Source organism: Protopterus annectens, chromosome 6.part0 (genome assembly GCF_019279795.1).
Source record: "Protopterus annectens isolate FY-2018-M chromosome 6.part0, PAN1.0, whole genome shotgun sequence".
NCBI classification, from domain to species: domain Eukaryota; kingdom Metazoa; phylum Chordata; order Ceratodontiformes; family Protopteridae; genus Protopterus; species Protopterus annectens.
The window spans coordinates 315,828,696-315,850,352 of record NC_056737.1 but is presented as its reverse complement, the minus strand read 5'-3'; the positions used below and the strand labels follow the sequence as shown (position 1 = coordinate 315,850,352).

General features: G+C 43.7%; 1 protein-coding gene across 2 annotated transcripts in view; it reads left to right on the top strand.

The window, feature by feature from the left end:
* The window catches only part of ZFYVE26 (zinc finger FYVE-type containing 26), a 3,506,023-nt gene that overhangs the window by 2,186,805 nt on the left and 1,297,561 nt on the right, over window positions 1-21,657 (top strand). For both annotated transcript variants that reach the window (XM_044074068.1, XM_044074069.1), the window contains one exon: window positions 7,541-7,707. In XM_044074068.1, the coding sequence (XP_043930003.1) occupies window positions 7,541-7,707 (167 nt within the window). The remainder of the gene's footprint in view (window positions 1-7,540; window positions 7,708-21,657) is intronic.

Below are 21,657 nucleotides of genomic sequence, written 5' to 3'. Positions count from 1 at the left end.
TATCCTTCATAGCCTTTAAATCCAATATCATATCACTTATGATTCCTTCTGTGTGCTTTAAGGACGAAAGCCCAAGTCCTATTGCAGTACCCCTTCATCCCCAAAACATGTCTAGTCAATTTCTTTTGAAATCTTTCTCTTTTCTTTTTGTAGTGTTTAATACCTTCATTGAATTATCACTTATGATATAGATAGACATGTTAATATAAAAGAAAACAAGCCACATCTTCTCAGTTACAAGCATTATACATCTCATATACCCTTTTGTATAACTATCATCAATCCAGCTGGACATAAATTGCTCATTTTCTGCCTTTCTTTAAACCTCACTCCTCCAAAACATTATGCTGCATGCATTGTTTTCAGTTTCCATTTTTTCTCTGTAATTTACTCCTACACTTTAGTTCCCATTTCTAGTTCTTTTATCCCTGTTGCAATATTCAGTACTTCAAATACAGTTGATTTCCACATTGATTTCCATTTTTAGTAATTGTTTTTTTGGCAGCCACTAGAATTAAACTTAGCAAGGAGTTAGTATGTCCATGCAAGTCAAATTCTGTATCCAAGCTCAGAAAAGGTAATTTACTCAGTTAGACCCATTTGCTCAAATAATACATCTGATATTTCTGACAGAGTACTGTGTATGGTATTTTTAAAGTCTGTCAAAACATGTGTTGTCAGTTACTCTGTCTTCCACATCATATCTCCAACATTTGGCTTTTACCTGAGGATAAATTATTTAAAAATACCTATGCAAATAGTTCCAAGCACAAATCCTAAATTATCTTGACTTTGTCGCTTATTTAGGAGCCATACATATGTCCTCCCACTGTTTCCTTGTGAATTGTTTGTCTAGTCTTTCTTTTTAAGCTTTTCTAATCCCCTCTGATTGATTCCTATAATTATTGTGAAGTGTTTTATATGCCCTATTAATTATCCCTTTAACAGCAACGTCTTCCTAGATTCAGCTACAAACTCTTCCAGAGCAGGTCTTTTACTTAGGCTACTGCTATCCCTTTCTCTTTGCGATTACTCAGATATTAATCCCTGATAGGGAAGGCAGTCTCTAGGTTGCAGTCCAAATGCCTTCTTGGCCTCTTACCATTCTATACCTTTCCGTCTCTAGTTATTTGCTCCCAATACAATATACATGCTCCCAGTTCATTTGCCATTGTTCAGTAAATTGCAGCCCCCTCTTGCCTAATCTCTGTACTCCTAACTGCAGTCATCCCTATTGGCAAAAATCTCCTTTCTCCATTCTTGTCTTGCCTTAAGTTTTAGAATACTTTCAGCAACTTGTATGACTGCTGTTATTCTTCTCAAGGATCTGCATCCAGGATCCCACGCTCTCCTTATTTATTTCTGTAGCTTTTATAGATAACTGTGTTGTGCTTGACATGTAGTTCCTGAGTCGATCCTATTGAAAAAGTACTTTGCTACATTTGATTTATGTTCTCACAGAAAGTTTGAAAACATTACTAAAAATAGCAGCTTATTTGTATTTGGGGGTAAGTATTCTTTAGATGTTCTTCGTGTTTCACTGTTGCAGTCATCACACTTGGGTTATCTGCCTGCAGGTAGCCCTCAGTCGGCCTGAATACCAGAGACTTAGTATTCCTGCATCGGTTGCTGTCACTCCAGGACTGACATCAGGTCGTCAGGAGTGTAAAAACAGGCATCCGATGCCATTACATCAGTCTTTCTTGCCGAGGAGCCCGAAACAGAAGCAATTCGAATGAGTGCCGGTCGGCCGCTACCTGAGTTTTCATTTCCGAATTGAATCATCCTGAAGTCTTCTAAAGCTAAGTACCCCGTTGGGGATCCTTAAATTAACAATTGCCTCCCCTGTGGAAAGGAAATACCACACCGAGATTTCCATTCTTACTGCATCACCTGTTTAGGCCCAGACCGCGACATACCTCGCTGTCGGTTTTGTGCTTTGTTCAACGCCCAAACTATTTATCGTCAGGCCCTTATTGTCGCTAAATACTTTTGCTCTCAATCTTTGTATTCCGAAATGGCTTCAGTAAGCCATCCGACTACCGATCTTCTGAAAAAAATGTAAGGATAAAGACAGAGACAGACCGCACAGGTCCAAAGCTGTCGACAATGCTTCCGTTAAGCTAGTCGCCAGTTCGCCGGTACTCAGTGAGGTGCTTTCGCAGCTCCTGATGCCCGCTTCAATGGATTCCAAGCCTCTACCGAGATCTGTTCAGAGTGCGGTATGCTGTGAGACTCTTCTTTGATTACTGAACATGTGGATGTCTCTACCTTAGATGGGTCCGAAGCCGCTGTGCTATCACCGGCTTCCAAGGAACGTCTTCCCATTATGGATTTTCGACACAAACCGATGACTTCTTTTGCGTCTTCAGTTCTGTCTAAAACTACAGAGTTTCTAAGGCCAAGAATATGAGCTACGCTTAAAAAAACTACCTAAACTTGAGCACCCGCTTCCTTGCCACAATCTCAAATGCTTAAAATGGCAGAAGACCTGATCATACTGATTAGGGGAAGCCAGTCTTCCCCTGCTGGGAGAAAAAGAGGCCTGTCCCCAGCAGCTTTAACTGACCAAGAATCCGACAACTCTGAGGTTTCTGAATAAGAAGACATGCCTTTATCTGCTTATGAGGATTCCGATGCAGAAGAATCCATTCTCTCCACTTTCCCTCCAGAGGAGTTTTCTTTTGGTGAAACCCCTACATACTTTAAGAGAGCATTTCCACTGGGAATGCCAGGATTATCCTCAGTCCAAAAAGAGACTCAGAATTTTTAGATTTACGTAATGGTTGAGGTGTTTGCCTTACAAACACAAGGTGCAGGGTTTGAGTCTCACAAGGGACAATTGTCTAGGCTTAAAATGGCTCACAAGGGCAATTAGCCTAGTATGAATCTATGAAACTATGAAACATAGACCTTTAGCTGTCCCAGCTGTTCTGGATGTTGTGGATGATGTCTTTATGGAATCCAGTCTAACTCCTGATACTTTACCCCCTGCTGGAAGGAAACCAGACAGGTACTACAGAGACCCTGACTCTCACAAATTTCTTTTTAGAAATCCTACTGCTAACCCAGAGGTAATTTCTCAAGGGCCTAAAGGTATAAAAGCCACTACAGCTAAGAATCCCATCCCTTCAGGCAGGGATTCCTGAGCTTTAGACGGATGGAGTAAGAAAGTATACACCTCCGCAACTTTTGCCATTAGGGCATTGAATTGCTAGTTTCACATGCTGAAATGCCAGCAACATATTATGGAACTTATTAAGCAAAATTGATCTACCTTTGCAGACTGTGCAGAAAATAAAGAATTACAGGAGCTTATGCATTCTGCAAGCCAAGTCAGCAAGCATACCTTGCAATGTGGGTTTGACGCCCTAGAAGCATCTTGCAGGTCAGCAGTCACTGGTTCTGTACTGAGAAGGCATGCTTGGCTTATGGAGCAGACCTTGCCAGACCATGTCAAATCAAAATTACTAGACGCTCCTTTGAATAAGGACAATCTGTTTGGCACCAAAGCAGAAGAGGTTCTAAACAAGATGGAAGAAAAAAAACTAAGTCTATGCAGACAAAGATTTTTTGCAAGTGCAGCCTCCAAGATTCAGTAGGCATTGCCCCTCAAAACATTGGTCCTTTCCAGCCCCCTCAAGGCCATCTTAAACTAGACTAAGGGGAAACAGACTCCCCCCCCCAGATTACAGTCTCAGGGTATGCAAAGATCTAAGCAATGGAGTACCTCCACTTCTAAAACAGGGAGTGCTAAGTCACCCCCTTATGGAAAGAATTCTCAATGACTTCTCAACTCCACTCCTCACCTCTGCCCAATTGCTTGTGCCCCTAGGAGGAAAACTTGCCCACCATGCAAAAAACTGGACCTCCATCACCAAAGACCAATAGGTCCTCAACATTGTATCCCAGGGGTACAAATTTTACTTCCACACATTGCCAACCCCAAAAGGGTTCCCAGACCTTCCTCCAAACCAGTGGGCAGAGACATAAAACCAAGTTCATTCCCTGCTGTCCATAAGGGCAGTTCATCTTGTTCCTGCAGAACAGATAGGCAAAGGGTTTTAGTCCAGACTTTTTCTGGTACCCAGAAAAGAGGGCACTTGGCACCCAATCTTAAATCTTTCCATTCTAAACACTGTCCTGGTGGTACCAAAATTAAAAATGCTCACCCTTCAGCAGCTTCTTCCTATGCTGTCCAAAGATGCCTGATTAGCCACCCTAGACCTAAAAGAAGCCTATCTGCACATACCTATCAGGGACTCATGCAGGAAATATCTACATTTCAGGGCAGGATCTATGCGTTTTCAGTTCTCTGCACTTCCCTTTGGCTTATCCACTGCTTCCCAGAGTTTTTACAAAATGCCTGGCTTCAGCCATTGCCTATTGCAGATAGAGAAAGATTCAAATATACTCTTACTTGGATGATTGCCTGATTCAGGCAGACAGTCAGGAAAAGCTGCTGCAGCGCCTGACATTTGTAAAGAACCTTTTAACCTCCCTGGGTACACTATCAACAAAAAGATATCAAAACTAGTCCCCAGTCAAAAGATTGTATTCCTGTGAGCAAGCTTGGACACAGCATCCCAGATGGCATTCCGTACACCAGAAAAACAAACCTATCTAACAGGCTAGTTCACTCAAATGGCCACCAGAACCCAGCTATCCGCAGGGAAAATCTTGCAGGCTCTAGGGTTTATGGCCTCTTGCATTCTACTAATTCCATATGCCAGACTGCATATGAGGAAACTTCAGTGGTACTTAAAAAGTCTTTGGTGCCAACATTCTCAGGACCTGGAAACCATCATACCTATCATACCTTGTCTAAGGACAGATTTTCTATGGTGGGCAGCAGCTTGCAACTACAACAAGGGACTTCCCTTTACACATCCCCACGTCGCCCATACCCTAACCACAGATGCATCAGACTATGCCTGGGGGACACATCTGGACGATCATTCCGGGCCATTGGAGCCCAAGTCAAATTAATCTGCACATCAACCAAAAAGAGATGCTAGCTGTTCAGCATGCTATGACACTGGCTATATCTCACCAGGACCCCTGCTAATAAAAACAACAACACCACAGTTATGTGGTACATCAACAAGCAGGGGGGAACCCACTCTTACCCACTCTGCAGACTAGCCATGCCCCTGTGGAACACGGCCTTGGACATGCATATTCATTTGCAAGCTCAATTCCTGCCAGGCAAACAAAACCCTCTAGCAACCGTCTTGTGCAGAAATCTCCTAGACCTACACGAGCGGCAATCAGACCCCATCACTTTCAGCCTTCTAACCCAGAAATGGGGGACCCCGGAGGTGGACCTTTTTGCCTCCACCTACAATCACCAGCTCAGCAAATTCTGCACCAGGACACCTTACTGCAGGGCCTGGAAAGTGGATGCTCTATCCTTCCAGTGGGTAAGTCTCTCAATCTATGCATTTCCCCCTCTGTCTCTTCTTACAAGAATATTACTCAAGATAAGACAGGACAGACCAAGGGCAATCCTGGTTGCCCCAGACTGGCCACGCCAGCACTGGTGCCCACTACTGCGCAGCCTGTTACCGGTGCCACCATGGCACCTACCCCATATCCCAACCCTTCTCACTCAGCAGGAGGGATAGATCCTGCATCCGCAACTGCAAACCCTGAGCCTTGCAGCCTAGCTTATTCCTTGAATTTTCCCCCAGTGACCAGCCTAAGCAAGCAGGTGCTGGACGTCATTCTTGAAGCCAGAAGACCCAGTACAAGGAAATCCTATGCTGATAAGTGGAAAAGGTATTGTTCCTGGATTCAGTCTAAAGAAGCAGACACAGCACTGCTGTCCTTACCTCTAATCCTGGATTACCTAGCAGATCTATTCCACAGAGGCCTATCCTTCTCTTCCAGTAATATCCATGTCTCTGCCATCTCAGCTCATTACAACACTAAGCCACCTCTCTTCTCTCACCCTCTCATCAAACAGTTCCTGAGAGGGGCCAACAACTTAAGGCCACCAAGGAGAGCACCCACCCCTGCTTGGGACCTTAACTTTGTATTGCAAAAGCTCATGCTTATCCCCCTTTGAGCCTGCAGTGTCAGCAGAGTTAAAATTCCTCTCTTGGAAAACAGCCTTGCTTCTGGCCATCATTTCAGCTGGAAGAGTGTCTGACCTACAAGCACTTATGGCTGTAGAACCCTTCATTATTTTTCATGCTGACAGGGTCTCCCTCAGGACTAACCCTACTTTTATGCCTAACGTGGTGTCCAGTGTAGCTCTCAACCAATCTATCCATTCACCAACCTTCTTCCCTAATCCTCAAAATAAAGGGGAAAGGATCCTGCACTCTTTAGATGTGTACAGACAGCTCAGATTCTGCCTTGATTAAGAATAAGCCCTTCAGAAAGTCTGACCAGTTACTAGTCAGTTTTGCACCAGGGCCAGAGGGCAAGGCCATATCAAAACAAACAATTTCCAAATGGATAGCACATGTATCCATTTCTGTTACAAACACCATGGGAAACCAACCCCTCAGGGGGTCAGAACGCTTTCCACTAGGGCAACTTCTACCTCTACAGCATTCCTCTGGGGAGCCCCTACCGGGGGCATCCTGGAAGCTGCTACCTGGAGTTCTGTTCACACCTTTACCAAGCATTACCACTGGCCAATCTTTTCCAAATCCAGGGTGGGTTTTGCAACAGCAGTCCTGCAGGGTATACTAGCCAGCCCCAATTCTTCTTGACGGTCTCCACCCATTCTTCAGCTTTGGGAATCAACCCAAGTGTGATGACCGCAACAGTGAAACACGAAGAACATAGTACAGTTGTGTACACTTACCATAAGTGTGGATGTTCAAGTGTATTCACTGTTGCAGTCCTGGTTTCCCACCCTCCAGCCCCCTTGTCTCTCTCTCTCTCTCCTTCTCTATCTCTATTACTCACCCCTTACAGGGCTATTGGTATTTGCTTTTTACTGGTGGTGTTTTTTCCACCATGATGTAGCTCCCTATTTGGGGGGCTCCTAACATTTGGGGCAAGAAAATCTGTTGTAATGGCATTGGATGCCTGTTTTTATACCCCTGACGACCTGACGTCAGTCCTGGAGCGACAGCAACCGGTGCAGAAATGCCAAGTCTATGGTATTCGGGCCCACTGCGGGCTACCTGCAGGCAGATAGCCCAAATGTGATGTCTACAACAGTGAATACACTCGAACATCTACAGTTATGGTAAGTGTACACAACTGTACTGTTTGTTGAGTTCATCAGGTGGTTAGTCACTATTTGTAAAAAACAAAGGTTTGATTGCTAATGTTGTACTTCCATGGTAAAAGTGAATGATCCTTTAACAACAAAGTACTACCAGAGGCAACAACAGACTTCGGAGATGTTGTGTACTGTATGGGAAAGAATTTTATTAAAAGTGAGTGATATTTTGTTTCATTTCTATGTTTAAATTGTTTGACCAGTCCTGTTTTCTTCCGTGTACTTGTTGAATGAGACTCTTTTAGTCTAAATTTTTTTTTGCCGAACATTTATGGTTTTTACTTTGACATTTAGGTACCTCAGCTTTCCCAGTACCTCAAAGCCCCAGAGAAAGATCACAAAAGCGAACAAAAGGAAACATGGAATTTGTACCACCAGAGAAGCCACCAGCAAAAAAAGACTGGGTGCCTGATGAAACTGAGGTGGCTTGCATGGTCTGTAAAACTGAAAGGTTTACCATGGTAAGGAAACACTTTCACTCTTTGTTTTGAAAAATACAAACAGGTTTAGCAACACCAATCATATGGGACATGAAAAAGAAATTAAAGCATTTTCACGTCTAGATTTTTTTGTGTAACAAGTGAGTAATCCACATTTCATTTGGTATAGATCACTTAAAGATGTGAAGAGTCTGTAAAAACTGCAGCTTTCTTTATTGTATTATAAACTTACAGTGAACCTTGAAATTTTCAGCATTGAGATACTTGTATTGAATGTACCACTGCCCACAATAGCATCTATAATCCATTACTTCACCATGGTATTCTGTAACAGCAAGATTTGTGTTACTCAGAAAATGATAGCTGTATGTATGTAGAGTTCTTAAAAGACTGCCATACACACTTTGGTTATTTTGATTTATTTCTGCAATGCTACTGACTATCCTTGAATATCATTTCCTAATTTGTTCTAATATCTCTGAATAGCATGCTAATGTGATTTCATTTTATAGTGAGGATTTTTGCCTTAAAATTTTATAAGGTTACAGTGTGTTATTGTATGAACAATTTCTACTGTGGTAGTTCTCTCTGCACGACTTGAGATGAGAATGCTGTCGATTCATATTTTTGACAGTCTGGAAAGACTCCTTTTGCCTTGGTGGTTTCTTACATAGCATTTTAGTGTACATTGGAATGGTTGGATTAAAATATAGCAGTGTTCTGGATGCTGCCATTTATCACCACCTCGTGATGAATCTTGCAAGTACATAATCTCATGTTGTTAATCTTCATTCATTCATTACTGATGGGTATCGGTTCCGTCCTCAGAACTGAGTCGGCCTTTATAATAAGCTTGCTCCAGCCAAAAAAACTCTTGAGCAAAGCTTACCCATAGTGCCCTCGCCCTTTTACCTCTGGTCTCGTTTGCTGCATAAATATCAAGAGGTCTCAAGCCAGCTCTCAGCTAAGTCCTTTTTGGAGTTTTTCTGCTTTAACTGTAATAATTTACCCTTTTTTTATTAGTCGCTAGTGTTTTCTTATTTGAGTGCCTCTTTCCATTTTTCTTACAAAATTTGGTACTCTTCGTACCATTGCTGGTACATGCGTTTCCTTTCCTCAAACTCTTACCTCCTGAGGTAGTTATTCTCCTGTTCCCCTTTGGTATCTGTTATATAATTAAAATAAAACTAACATTTTATTGATATTTTTCTATTTCCCTGTTCTGGTTTGTTTGACTGGTGTTCAGTTGTTTTTTGGTATTATACAGCTGTTAAAGAACCATTGATGTTCATCGTGTACTGCTGCAGTCATTACACTTGACTGCATCAGGCGGTCACGCAGTCGGCCAAAGTTCCAAAGTCTTGGTCCAGGGTCGGTTGCTGTCGCTTCTTCCCTGACGTCAGTGCACCAAGGGTATATAAGATGCATCCAACGCCATTTTCTTCAGTCTTTCTTGCCGCACGGTGCCCGAAGCAAAAGCAGTTCGCAAGTGCCGGTCGGCCAACTCCTGAGATTTTCGAAGTCAAATTTCAGATCCGAAGTCTTCAATAAAGCTAAGTACCCCTTTGGGGAAACTTTTTTCTTGCCTCAGACCGATGTCAGAAAACGTTAATAATTGTATTTCTTGTGGGAAGCAAATACCTTATAAGGACTTCCACTCTTACTGTATTCCATGCCTAGGCCCTGATCACGACATCACTAGTCAGTTTTGTGCCAGATTTAACAAACGCACTATAAAACGACGTTTTGATTTTTCTTTACACTACTTTGGCCAAAGGTTCAATTATACAATGCCGTCGGAACAACCGACTACCGCAATTCTTAAAAAATGCAAGGACAAGGATAAAGACAGGCATCCGAGGTCCAAAACCGACGACGAAACCTCTTCTAGGCCAGTCGCCGGTTCTCAGTGAGGCGCTTTCGCAGCCTCTGACACCCGCTACCTCAGAGCCACAGGCCTACTCCGACTCCCACGTGGAGACAACTAGGCCTCTGGAAACTCAAGGTATTGGGCCTACGGAAACTAATCCCTCAGATGGGTCCAGCACCGCTGAGCAGGCATCAGCTTCTGAGGGTGTTTTCAGACCTTCACAACTTACCATTAAAGCACCAGCCAAGACAAAGACACCATTAAAGACAAAGAAGCAAGTACAGCATTCCCCTGAACAGTCCTCCATGCCTAAGAAACAGATGCTCAAAATGGCCGAAGACCTCATTACTCTAATCAGGGGTTCCCATCCCCCTCCTGAGAAAAGACCTAGGCAGGATACAGACTATGATTCCTCTAATCAGGTTTCCATTTCCTCTGATTCCTCTTCAGACCAGGGATACTCTCTACCCCCCTATGAGGACTCTGATGCTGAAGAATCTATCCCTTCAACCTCTCCTCCTGAGGATTACTCTTTTGGGGAAAATTTACATACCATGAGGGAGCATTTCCATTGGGAAAGTCAGGATTATTCAGAATCCAAGAAAAGGCCCAGGGACTTCCTTTTGTTGACTCAGCACAGGCCCCTTGTTATTCCGCCTGTGTTAGACATTGTGGATGATGTGTTCTCTGAATCCAGCTTATCTCCTGATTCTTTGCCCCCTGCACCAGCCAAACCAGATAGGTACTGTAGAGTCCCTGACTCTCACACGTTTCTTTATAAAAACCCTTCTGCTGACCCAGAAACAATTTCCCAGGGTCCCAAAGGGTTAAAGCTTCCATTGCAAAAAATCCAGTCCCCTCTGACAGAGATTCTAGAGCATTGGATAGATGGGGAAGAAAGTTTACACTTCTGCAACTTTAGCAGTAAGGGCATTAAATTGCCAATTTCACATGCTTAAGTACCAACAATATTTAATGGCTCAGTTAAAACAGAAAATGCTTACAAGCTCAGAAGCTCCTGACTATAAAGAAATACAGGATTTATTGCATGCAGTTGAACAGGTGGGAAAACATACTCTGCAATGTGGTTTTGATTCTTTAGTGGCCTCTTGTTAGAGCCTCAGTTACAGGTTCTGTGATTCGAAGACATGCTTGGTTGAAAGAACAGAGATTACCTGATCATGTTAAGGCAGAATTATTGGATGCTCCTTTACAGCATGATACATTGTTTGGTGCTAAGGAAGAAGAGGTGTTAAAGAAAATGGAGGATAAAGCTAAATCTACGCAAACAATCAAAGATTTCTTACTGGTACAGCCACCTCGATTTAGTAGAAATTGGCCTACAAAGAATTGGTCCTTTCCAGTGTCAGACAGGCCACAGAGAGGCAGATACAGACGCCCAAGGGGCAGATCTCAACCCCAAGGCTCTAACAGACAACGACAGTGGGGTACCTCAGCCCCAAAAGGAGGTGAGGACAAATCTCAACCATACAGGAAACAGTCCCAATGGCTTCCCCCTTTGTACGCCAAGCACTTCCCTTTTGGCAGCACCCTTATGGGGAAAACTAGCACTTTTTTATCAAAATTGGCAATCACCCAAGACAAATGGGTTCTGAATATTGTGTCTCAAGGTTACAGGTTCCACTTTCACACATTACCAAGGCTAAAAGGAATGCCAAACCTGCCACAAAATCAATGGGCAGAGGCTCAAAAACAAATATTAGCCCTCATGGACATGAGAGCTATTCAAAAAGTACCACGGCAGGAACAAGGACAAGGATTTTACTGAAAACCTTGACCCTCTTGTCCCAAACATTCCTCAGATTTTGCAATACTTAACTGAGATGCTGGACAAAGGCCTATCCTTCTCATCAATTAAGATCCACGCCTCTGCCATTTCAGCAAATTACAACACGGATCCTCCTTTATTCTCCCATCCCTTGCTAAAGCAGTACCTTAGAGGGGCTAAAAACATAAGACCACCCCAGAGAGCACCAACACCAACTTGGGACCTCAATTTTGTTTTGGAAAAACTGACCCTGCCACCTTTTGAACCAGCCAATACAGCCGATCTAACCACTCTGCTCCTGGCAGTAACTTCAGCACAAAGAGTCTCAGAGCTACAGGCATTAATGGCAGTGGAACCTTTTATAATTTTTCATCAGGACAGGGTTTCTTTAAGGACAAACCCTACCTTTACGCCAAAGGTGGTATCTAGTGTGGCTCTTAACCAAACCATCCATTTGCCAACTTTTTATCCAAACCCCCAGAATAAAAGGGAGAACCTTCTACACTCTCTGGACATACACAGGCAGCTACGCTTCTACTTGGACAAAACAAAAGCTTTCAGGAAAACTGAGCAGCTGTTTGTAACATATGTTGCAGGATCACAGGGCAAGGCTATTTCAAAGCAGACTATCTCCAAATGGATAGGACACTGTATTTGTTACTACTACACACAGCATGGGAAATCTGTCCCTAATAACATTAGGCCACATTCTACCAGAGCAACAGCCACTTCAACAGCCTTTCTCAGAGGAGTACCAACCAAGGAAATTTTGGAGGCTGCAACTTGGAGTTCAGTGCACACCTTTACCAAGCATTACCACTTGCCTCTTCACTCTAAATCCAGAGCAGGATTTGCCACTGCAGTCCTGCAGGGCCTCATAGCCAATCCTAACTCTTTATAGACCAGCCACCCAACCTCAGCTTTGGGTTTCTACCCAAGTGTAATGACTGCAGAAGTGTAACACAATGAACATAGTACAGTTTTGTACCTACCATAAATGTACCTACCATAAATGTAGATGTTCGAGTGTTCACACTGCTGCAGTCCAGGTTATCCTCCCTCCATCCTCTCTGTCCTAGCTGGACTCATCTATACCTTTCTACCCTATACAACCTTTGTGGTGTATTTGCTTGTAACTGAAGGTATTGTTTTTATTTTATATATATGTTTTATTAGCAATATGTATTGCCTACCTACTTGGGGGCACCTGACATCTGGAGCAAGAAGAACTGAAGAAAATGGCGTCGGATGCATCTTATATACCCCTGGCGCACTGACATCAGGGAAGAAGTGACAGCAACCGACACCGGATCAAGACTTTGGAACTCTGGCCGTCTGCAGGACCGCCTGACGGCAGGATAACCCAAGTGTAATTACTGCAGCAGTGTGAACACTCGAACATCTACATTTATGGTAGGTACAAAACTGTACTTTTCACTGTGCCTAATAAAAAGGGAACAACAGGTTTCAAACAATGTGACCAATGTAATAGGAAAATGCCAAACTCGGAGACCCATCTGTCTTGTGTTTACTGCCTGGGTGTTCCCCATTTGTCTGTTAAACCGCCATGTGACATTTGTAAAGGCTTTAGCTCCCGCACTTTAAATGAGGGGAAAAATAAGCTAACCCTTAAGGGTCTTTTGAAAACTCCCTTTTTATAGGCTATTTCTGGGTCGGAGGGCTCTCCCCTTCCTAAAAAGGAACATAAACGAAAGAGCCATTCTGTTCCTTCTTCCCCTCATAGCACTGACTCAAAATCTTTGGACCGAAGGCTAAAGTCCCAAAACTGGCTCCAACAACCTGGTCACCAGGGCCTCAACACCCCTCTATGGTGCTGTCTTTGGTTCCAGGACCTCAGCTAACCAGCTCGGTACCGTCCTCCAGAACATTCTCTCTAGCATTAATGACGGTACTGGTCATGACCACTGAACCATGCATGTCCTTATCTTCTGCTACAGTTCTGACCTCCCTTTCAGCACCAAAAATAGTATTCCCAACTCCGGTCACTTCCCCCTCCCTTGTGCATATTACTGGTCTTGCGACCAAGGTGCTAAAAGGTGAAACAGCTCCTCGGACCTGGTATTCCCCCATGGCAGATCCCTTTTTGGTCAACAATGCAGCCCCTTCTTGGAGCAACCTGTCTTTCCATCGGGGATATCAACCCACTCCTCCAGGAGCCTTTCAGAATTCGATGTGGTGAGACTTATGGATCAGCTCCTGATGGCCAGAGGAATCACAACTCCTCCTAAACTCTCTCTTCTGCCCGGAGCCGAGGGATTTTCTCCACAAACTCCGACATATACTACTCCTTCGACCTCCTTGGAGTTATCGAAGCCTGTGACACTGGCACCTATCCCAGTGCCAGCTGCTTCGGTTCCATTGGTAGGCCTCACCATGGCTCCGAAGCCTGCACTTTGGCCACCGACTCACTCAGAGCCAAGTTATTCCTGGGATCGTGACTGGGCTGTCGGCACCATGATCCCTAGTACAGTGACTATTTTTTCTTTGGCGCCGTCTACTACGGCTCTGGTTGTCTTGGCGGCACCATGTCCTATTGGGGCTTGTTCCTTGGGGGTGTGCTCGTTGGAGCAGGGTGTGACCCCGGTTCTGTGGTTGTCGTTCTCTGTTCTGAAATTCAAAAGAGTCATCCAAACAGCCCCACCAGACCAAATATTATCCGGATTTTACTTGAGGTTCTTTTTAGTGGCAAAAAAAGACAGGGGACTGGAGGCCAGTCTTGCACCTCAGCATTCTAAACAAATTTGTCAAACAAAGAAAATTCCGGATTGTTACAGTTCCGTCTGTACTACCCTTCCTGGAAAAAGACAATTGGATGTGCTCAGTAGATCTTTAGGATGCGTATTAACACACAAAAATGGGCATAAATATCCCCCCTCTGGACCGCAGTTGACACAATCCACCACACTGAGATGTCGAGCATAAGATCCTCAAGATACCCTCCCCAAGGGCATCATTTTTTTTGAATCCTCCTCAGATGTCCCCACTGAGGAGGTACCACACAAGAGATCATGCAAGAGGAAGCACGTGGACTCCCCTGAGGAATCCCTTATTGAAGATGCAGAGTACAATGAGGGGAAGAAGTCCCCATGGTCACCCCCTGAGGATGTCTCCTTTGGAGACATACTGGAAATTTTAAAACAGAGGGGAGGCTGGAAGCCCAGCCAACTCCCCTCTGAGGAGTTTGTATTCTTGCAAGCTTTTCCTGCTTGACCCTCTATGTCTTGGGTGACCCCGCCTGCAGACAAACTAGTTCAGCTCATAGTGTAGTGCACCAGGAAGAGTCCTGACACCGTTGAACCAATCCCCCGGAGACCAGACAAACTTCTTTCCCCACCAGAAGACAATCCACATTAGTCTAAAGACTTTCTGGTAGACGCTATGGTGGTGGCGGTAGCCACTAAGAAAGAGCTCACCAAGGAGAGCCATGCTGTCCATCCCCCAAACAGAGAGTCTCGGGCGATTGACAGGCTAGGGAAGTGAGTGTTTACTTCATCGACCTTTGCCATTCCATCCTTGAGTTACTCTTCACACTTTACCAGGCTCCAGAGAGACCTAATCTTGGAACTGTCGGGAACTTTAGCTGGCACAGTCTCTTGACGAGGTGCATGATAAAGTTGCCTCGCAGCTTGCTACCCTGGAATCTGTATCTATCTCATCCATGAGGTTGATCTCTCACACTACCGAGGGGGTGGCTACAGCGGCCGGTGCAGGCATTGTCATGAGGTGTCATGTCTGGATGCATCTTTGTGATTTTGCAGACCCTTTTAAGTCTTCCTTTCTCAACACTCCAGTGGAAGCTACCTCTCGCTTTGGCCCAAAAGTGAAAGACACATTAGCCAGGTGTGAAAAGGATGGCAAGAGCCTGTCTGCCGTGGGAGTATATTTTTCCACCCCCCCCTATGATCCTGCTTTAGGAATCAGAGGAGTGAAAAGATGAGGCACAAGACTCCCAGGGTCCTTTCCGTGACACACGTGGTGAGTTTACCCCTGGGGCAGCGGAGGAAACTCATCTGGATGACACCCCTACAGAGGCAGAGGGGGTCCGCATAATCAAGGATCCAGAGATTCGTTCTCTGGACAGACCAATTAACGCTCCTGAAGAGCAGCCCAATTGATTACCTCTGGAAACAGTCGGGGGATGTTTTTCTCTGCCCCACCTTGCCTGGCGAACGATAACCACAGATTCTTGAGTGCGGACGATAATGGCCAGAGGTTATCACATACCCTTCACTGCTTGTCCGAGGCCGCTAAGGCACATTCCCAATGTTCCACCCAGTCAAAGGGAAGGAGCAGCTCAAAAAATTCAAAAGCTTAAAAAGAGTCATCCAAACAGTCCCACCAGATTAAATATTATCCGGATTTTACTCAAGGTTCTTTTTAGTGGCAAAAAAGACAGGGGACTGGAGGCCAGTCTTGGACCTCAGCATCCTAAACAAATTTGTCAAACAAAATTCCGGGTTGTCACAGTTCAGTCTGTACTACCCTTCCTGTAGAAAGACAATTGGATGTGCTCAATAGATCTTTAGAATGCGTATTACCACACAAAAAATGGGCAAACGCTCCAGAAGATGTCTTTTCTTCCAGCTGGGAGGCAATCCTTACCAATTCTGAGCACTGCCCTTTGTACTCTCTACAGCCCTCAGAGTGTTCTCCAAATGCATTGTAGTGGTAACAGCTCACTTGAGACTGCAAGGATTCCATATTTAGATGATTGGCTCCATACCGCCCCCACCAAGTGTCTACTGGTTACAGCCTTAATTACACCCTAAAGCTAGCAAAATTCTTAGGGATCTCAATAAACAAGGAGAAATGCAAATTGACTCCTCCTCAAACTCTGGATTTCATAGGAGCAACAATTCAGTCTTGCCTAGTCTCCCTCCCATGTCACAGATTAGAAAGACTGAGGTCCCAACTTTGGGTGATACTCTCTCAGGACAAAGTTTCAGATCAGGCAGTCCTTCAACTTCTAGGATCAGTGGCAGCATCAGTTACAATAGTTCCCCTGTCGAGACTATACATGAGACTTCTACAATGGCTTCTACTAATACAGTAGTCCCCTTTAACTCATCCAGTGTCATTTCAGATCTGCATTTCAAACCAATGCAAACAAGCTCTATTTTGATGGATGAAGCCAGAAAAAGACCTATGGAGTCATCCTTTTCCCCCCTGTCAGCCCAAGGCAATAGTGACCACAGATGCTTCCCTGAGGGGGTTGGGGGGCACTTCCAGGGAAAGACGGTCCAAAACACTCGGTCCCCTGTGGAGGCCAATCTGCATGTCAGTGTTCTAGAACTGAGGATGGTGCTTCTAGTGTTGCAAGCATTTTAATCTGTCCTTCCATCAGGGACAATTGCTATCCAGTCCGACAGCATGTCGGTGGTCTGGTATATCAACAAACAAGGGGGAACCAAGTCCTACCCATTGTGTCGTGAGACAACGAGAGTTTGGCAATTGGCGATAGCTTCCAACTGCTTTCTGATAGCAACGCACATTCCCAGGGATTCCAGTGTGATTGCAGACAAACTGAGCAGATGCATCCCTCCTGCCTCACGAGTGGTCCCGCGATACAACCATAGTGGCAAAGATCTTCAGTCGCCGGGGCCAGCCTATCTGCGACCTATTCGCCTCACTAGCATATCACAAATGCAGCAGCTGCTTTGCCCTAATACCTCCAACGGGGAGTCCCTGAGGGACACTCTAATACACGATTGCCCCATGGGACAGTTGTTATCCTTTCTCTCCCCTTCCTCTGATCCCACAATTTCTAAAGAAGGCCCTTCGGTTAAGAAGCAGAGTAATCCTCATTGCACCCTACTGGCCCAGACAAGTTTGGTTTCCCTTCCTTTGATCTCACCTAGTACACCAAACATGTATTCTGGATCCAACTCCGAAAGTACTGTCACACCAGCAGGGGTTACAACATTCAAACGTATCCAGTCTCAAGCTGACAGCTTGGTGTACCCACTTCCAGTAATTGCCATGCAGAAAGATCTATCCTCCCCTATTCATAACATTCTTTTGGCTTCGCATAAACCATCCACCAGGAAACTTTATCTCAACAAGTGGAGGTGATTTACCACTTGGTATCGACAGAAAGGACTAGACCCCTGCTCAGCCCCAGTTAGTGCTGTATTGGACTATTTGTCAAATCTTCTCAATTCAGGAATGGCAGCCTCCACTATTTAAGTACACCTGGCTGCTACTTCAAATTTCCTCAGTGGTTTTCAACATTCATTCTTGATCTCCCACCGTCTATGTAAAACCTTTTTGAAAGGTGTTTTGCACATTAGACCTCCGTTCAAAAAACCCATCGAACCTTGAAGTTTGACTCTAGTTCTGCAATCATTGACTTGATCCTCTTTCGAACCCGCTGCTACTTGCGACATAAATTTTTTATCATGGAAATCCCTATTCTTGGTAGCTAATACCTAAGCAAGATGAATTTCTGAACTATAAACCTTATGCATAAAACTTCCCTACACGGTCTTTCATAAGGACAGAGTATCACTCCGGACTAATCTCTCTTTTTTTGCCCAAAGTTATTTCAGAATTGACCATTAATCAAACAATCGACCTGCTGTTTTTTTTCCTCAATTTTTCTAATAAAGGAGAATGCTGCCTGCATTTATTGGATGTTCATAGACAATTACAATTCTATTTAGACAGAACTAAATCACTATGAAAATCTGACCAGTTATTTGTATTCTATTCAGGACCAAATTTGGGAAAATCTCTTTCTAAGGTGACTCTTTCTAAATGGTAGAGGAATTGTATATGCTTCACATATCAACAAAACAAAATTCCTCTACCAACTAAAGTCAAGGCACATTCAACTAGGTCAGTGGCAACATCTGTTGCCTTTCATTCTAGGGCCTCCATAGATTACATCTGTGCAGCAGCTACATGGGCTTCTCCCCATACCTTTATCACTCAATTTGGACATGGTCTCCAGGGACAAGAGCATCCTTTGGTTCAGTGGTGCTCAGGAACATCCTTCCATAGGGCCACCCAGGGCATAAAGTAGCTAGGGACTCTGTCCCATCAGTAATGAATGAATGAATGAAGATTTACAACATCAGATAAAGAAGTTATGTTCTTACCATAACGTTCCTTCATTACATCCCACCCTCCTTCCCTCTCCAAAGGCTCCTGGAAGTTCGGATTTGGTCCAAATCCTGTTTTTTAGGGAATTTACTCAGGAAAAAGCCTCCGCTTTCTTTCCTTTACGGGCAAACTTGATCTGAGGTAATAGGGAGAAAGGGGCACTATGGGTAAGCTTAGTTCGAGAGTTTTTTGGCTGGCACGAGCTTGTTATAAAGGCCAACTTGGTTCCAAGGATGGAACCAATACCCATCGGTAATGAATGAATGAAGATAAACAACACAGATGGAACGTGATGTTAAGAACATAACTTCTTTTTTCTCAGTGCCAGTCATGCATTCAAGCGCCATCTGGGAGAAATTACATAGTCATAAATACAAGATTCAGTGTCCCGCCAACACGCTCACATACAGTTCCTCAGAACTGTGTTGCATTCTATTTCATCAATTAAGAGGAGGCTGCCAACACAGCTTAACCTGCTCCAGTAATGGTTTATGAAACTCTTAAGTGCTCAAAAAAGCAAAAGTTGTGATCTTCGGATTGAATTCTTGCAATCAGAAAAGCCTTCTGCTGTTCATGACAGCCCATTCTTTTACGTACAGTTGCCTCTTTCCCACATCTTTCCTTCCCTTTAATGTTCTTCCAAACATTAATGACATGAAGTAGGTCAAATGCTTTGGAGTCCCCTAAGTTTAGCAAAGTGAAAAAGTCCAATATTTCCTTTTTTTCTTATTCAGCCATATTTCAGAAATGTGATTGATGCTTTGTAATCCCACATTTATAATTAATTTCTTGGGTATTACTTTCACTCACCCCCAACAGGAATTAATTAAAAATAATCTCTATAAAACGTGGTCTAAAGTCATGGAAGATCTTTCAAGATGGAAAAACTTAAAACTCCCCCTACTTTCTAAAACAGCTATTATAAAAATGAACATCCTCCCTAAAATTCTTTTCTATTTTTATGCCATTAACCAGAATATTCCAAACAGTTTCTTCTGGAAAATGAAATTACACTAGGGAAATTTATATGGTTCCTCAAGAACACTAGGATAATCTATTCCAGACTTACCTGCCCCAAAGAAAAATGAGGTATGAGCCTTCCTGACTTCTAAACATATTATAATATTATAAATGCCAATCGTATTATACACATAATTAACTTTGAACCTTCAAATAAAGTTTGGCATACCCTGTGGATAAAAATCTACCATTCACACCTAATTGCATCCAGGCTCAACCCAAAAGCCATTATTTTCCTTAATACTAAAACTCTTAAGATTCATCCTACATTAATAAAAAAATACTTCATGTTTTCAAAAGCTCATAACATCTCTAAATTTAAAAAATTCCTTACTAGTAGGCTTTACATATAACTGTGTAGGTCTGAAAACACCCTCAGAAGCCGATGCCTGCTCACCGGCTTCGGACCCATCTGAGGGAAAGATGTCCGAGTGTCCAATACATTGAGTATCCAGAGGCCTAGCTGACTCCACGTGGGAGTCTTCAGCTGCCTGTGACTCTGAGGTAGTGGGTGTCAGGGGCTGCGAAAGCACCTCGCTGAGAACTGACGTACCGGCGACTGGCTTAGAGGAAGCCTCATAGTCAGTTTTGGATCTCAGATGCCTGTCCTTCTCTTTTTCCTTGCATTTTTTAGAAACTCCAGTCGTCGGCTGTTCCGACGGCATTATGTAATTGAATTTGCGGCCAAAGTAATGATAAGCAAATTCAAAGCAACGCTTAATAGTGCATTTGTTGAATCTAGCACAAAACCGACAGCTAGCAACGTTGTGATCAGGGCCTAGGCAAGGAATACAGTAATAGTGATAATCCTTATGAGGTATTTGCTTCTCACAAGAAATACAGTTGTTAACTTTTTCTGACATCGGTCTGGAGCAAGAAAAAAGTTTTCCCCAACAGGGTACTTAGCTTTAATGAAGACTTCGGATCTGAAATTCGTCTGTGAAAATCTCAGGAGTCTGCCAACTGGCACTTGCGAACTGCTTTTGCTTCGGGCACCACGTGGCAAGAAAGACTGAAGAAAATGGCGTCGACTGCATCTTTTATACCCCTGGCACACTGACGTCTGGGAACAGGCGACAGCAACCGACGCCGGACCTAGACTTTGGAATTCTGGCTGACCGTGGGTCGCCTGCCAGCAAGATAACCCAACAGTAATGACTGCAACAATGAATACACTCGAAAATCTACATTTATGGTAGGTACACAACTGTACTTTCTGAAGATAGCTGGATACAGGAGCTTGAACCTCGCACCTGCCTCTCGACATTCCCTCATTGATGGAATAAATTTGCTCCTATTCTGCCTGGCGAACAGTGAATAATCATTTTCCACAAACACTGTCAGAATTAACTCTTTCTGATGGTAGGATTGCTTCTTTACTAATACAGGTCATTCTTGCTTTCTCATGTTGGGTTTGGTACATACACACTGTACCCTTTCAGTTCAACAACTCCTGCTGTGGAATGTTAGTCCATTTTTTTTATTTGTGCTTTCAAAAAATCAATAGTCTGTTCCTTCCAGTTTCTCTGGTACAGCAAAAAGTCTCAGTTTTTCCCCATGTCTTGTGTCCTCTAATTTTACCATTTTTGAAACATCTCTTCCTGAGCAGTCTCAGACTCGGTCATCCTTTTCATTTCAACCTGGGTTGTAATTTTATCAGTGCATCTGAACATCTGTTTAAACCTTTTTCCATTTTCCAGTATGTTGCTAGAGTTGATAGACACCTTCAGTGTTTCATTTGTTTTAATCAGCTCTGAACACATTTGACTTATTTTTCCCTCTACATTACTGGAAATCTAGATTGCATGCACCAAGGCTGGAGCTTGAAGTCCTTTTTGCTGTACAGCTATAGGATTCTTCCCAGCATGTGTTTTCTCCTCACCTTTAGTGGTTGATTTTCTTTGATTTTCCAAGTTTCTTCTTTGCTGGCATCCAGGCAGTGCACTTACTAGCCAGTAACTGAAATTTACCCAGAAAGACCAATTCACTTGCTTTCTCTTCTGAGTTTCTGTTTTCACACTGGGAGAGCTGAATTTAAGCTGTTGGAAGTACATGACAGCCATTCTTGATTCTTTCTGTGAATCTCTCTCTCTCTCTCTCTCTCTCACTTTTGTCTTTTCGGCTTTTCCCGGTTAGGGGTCACCACAGCGGAACTCCGGTCCGCTAA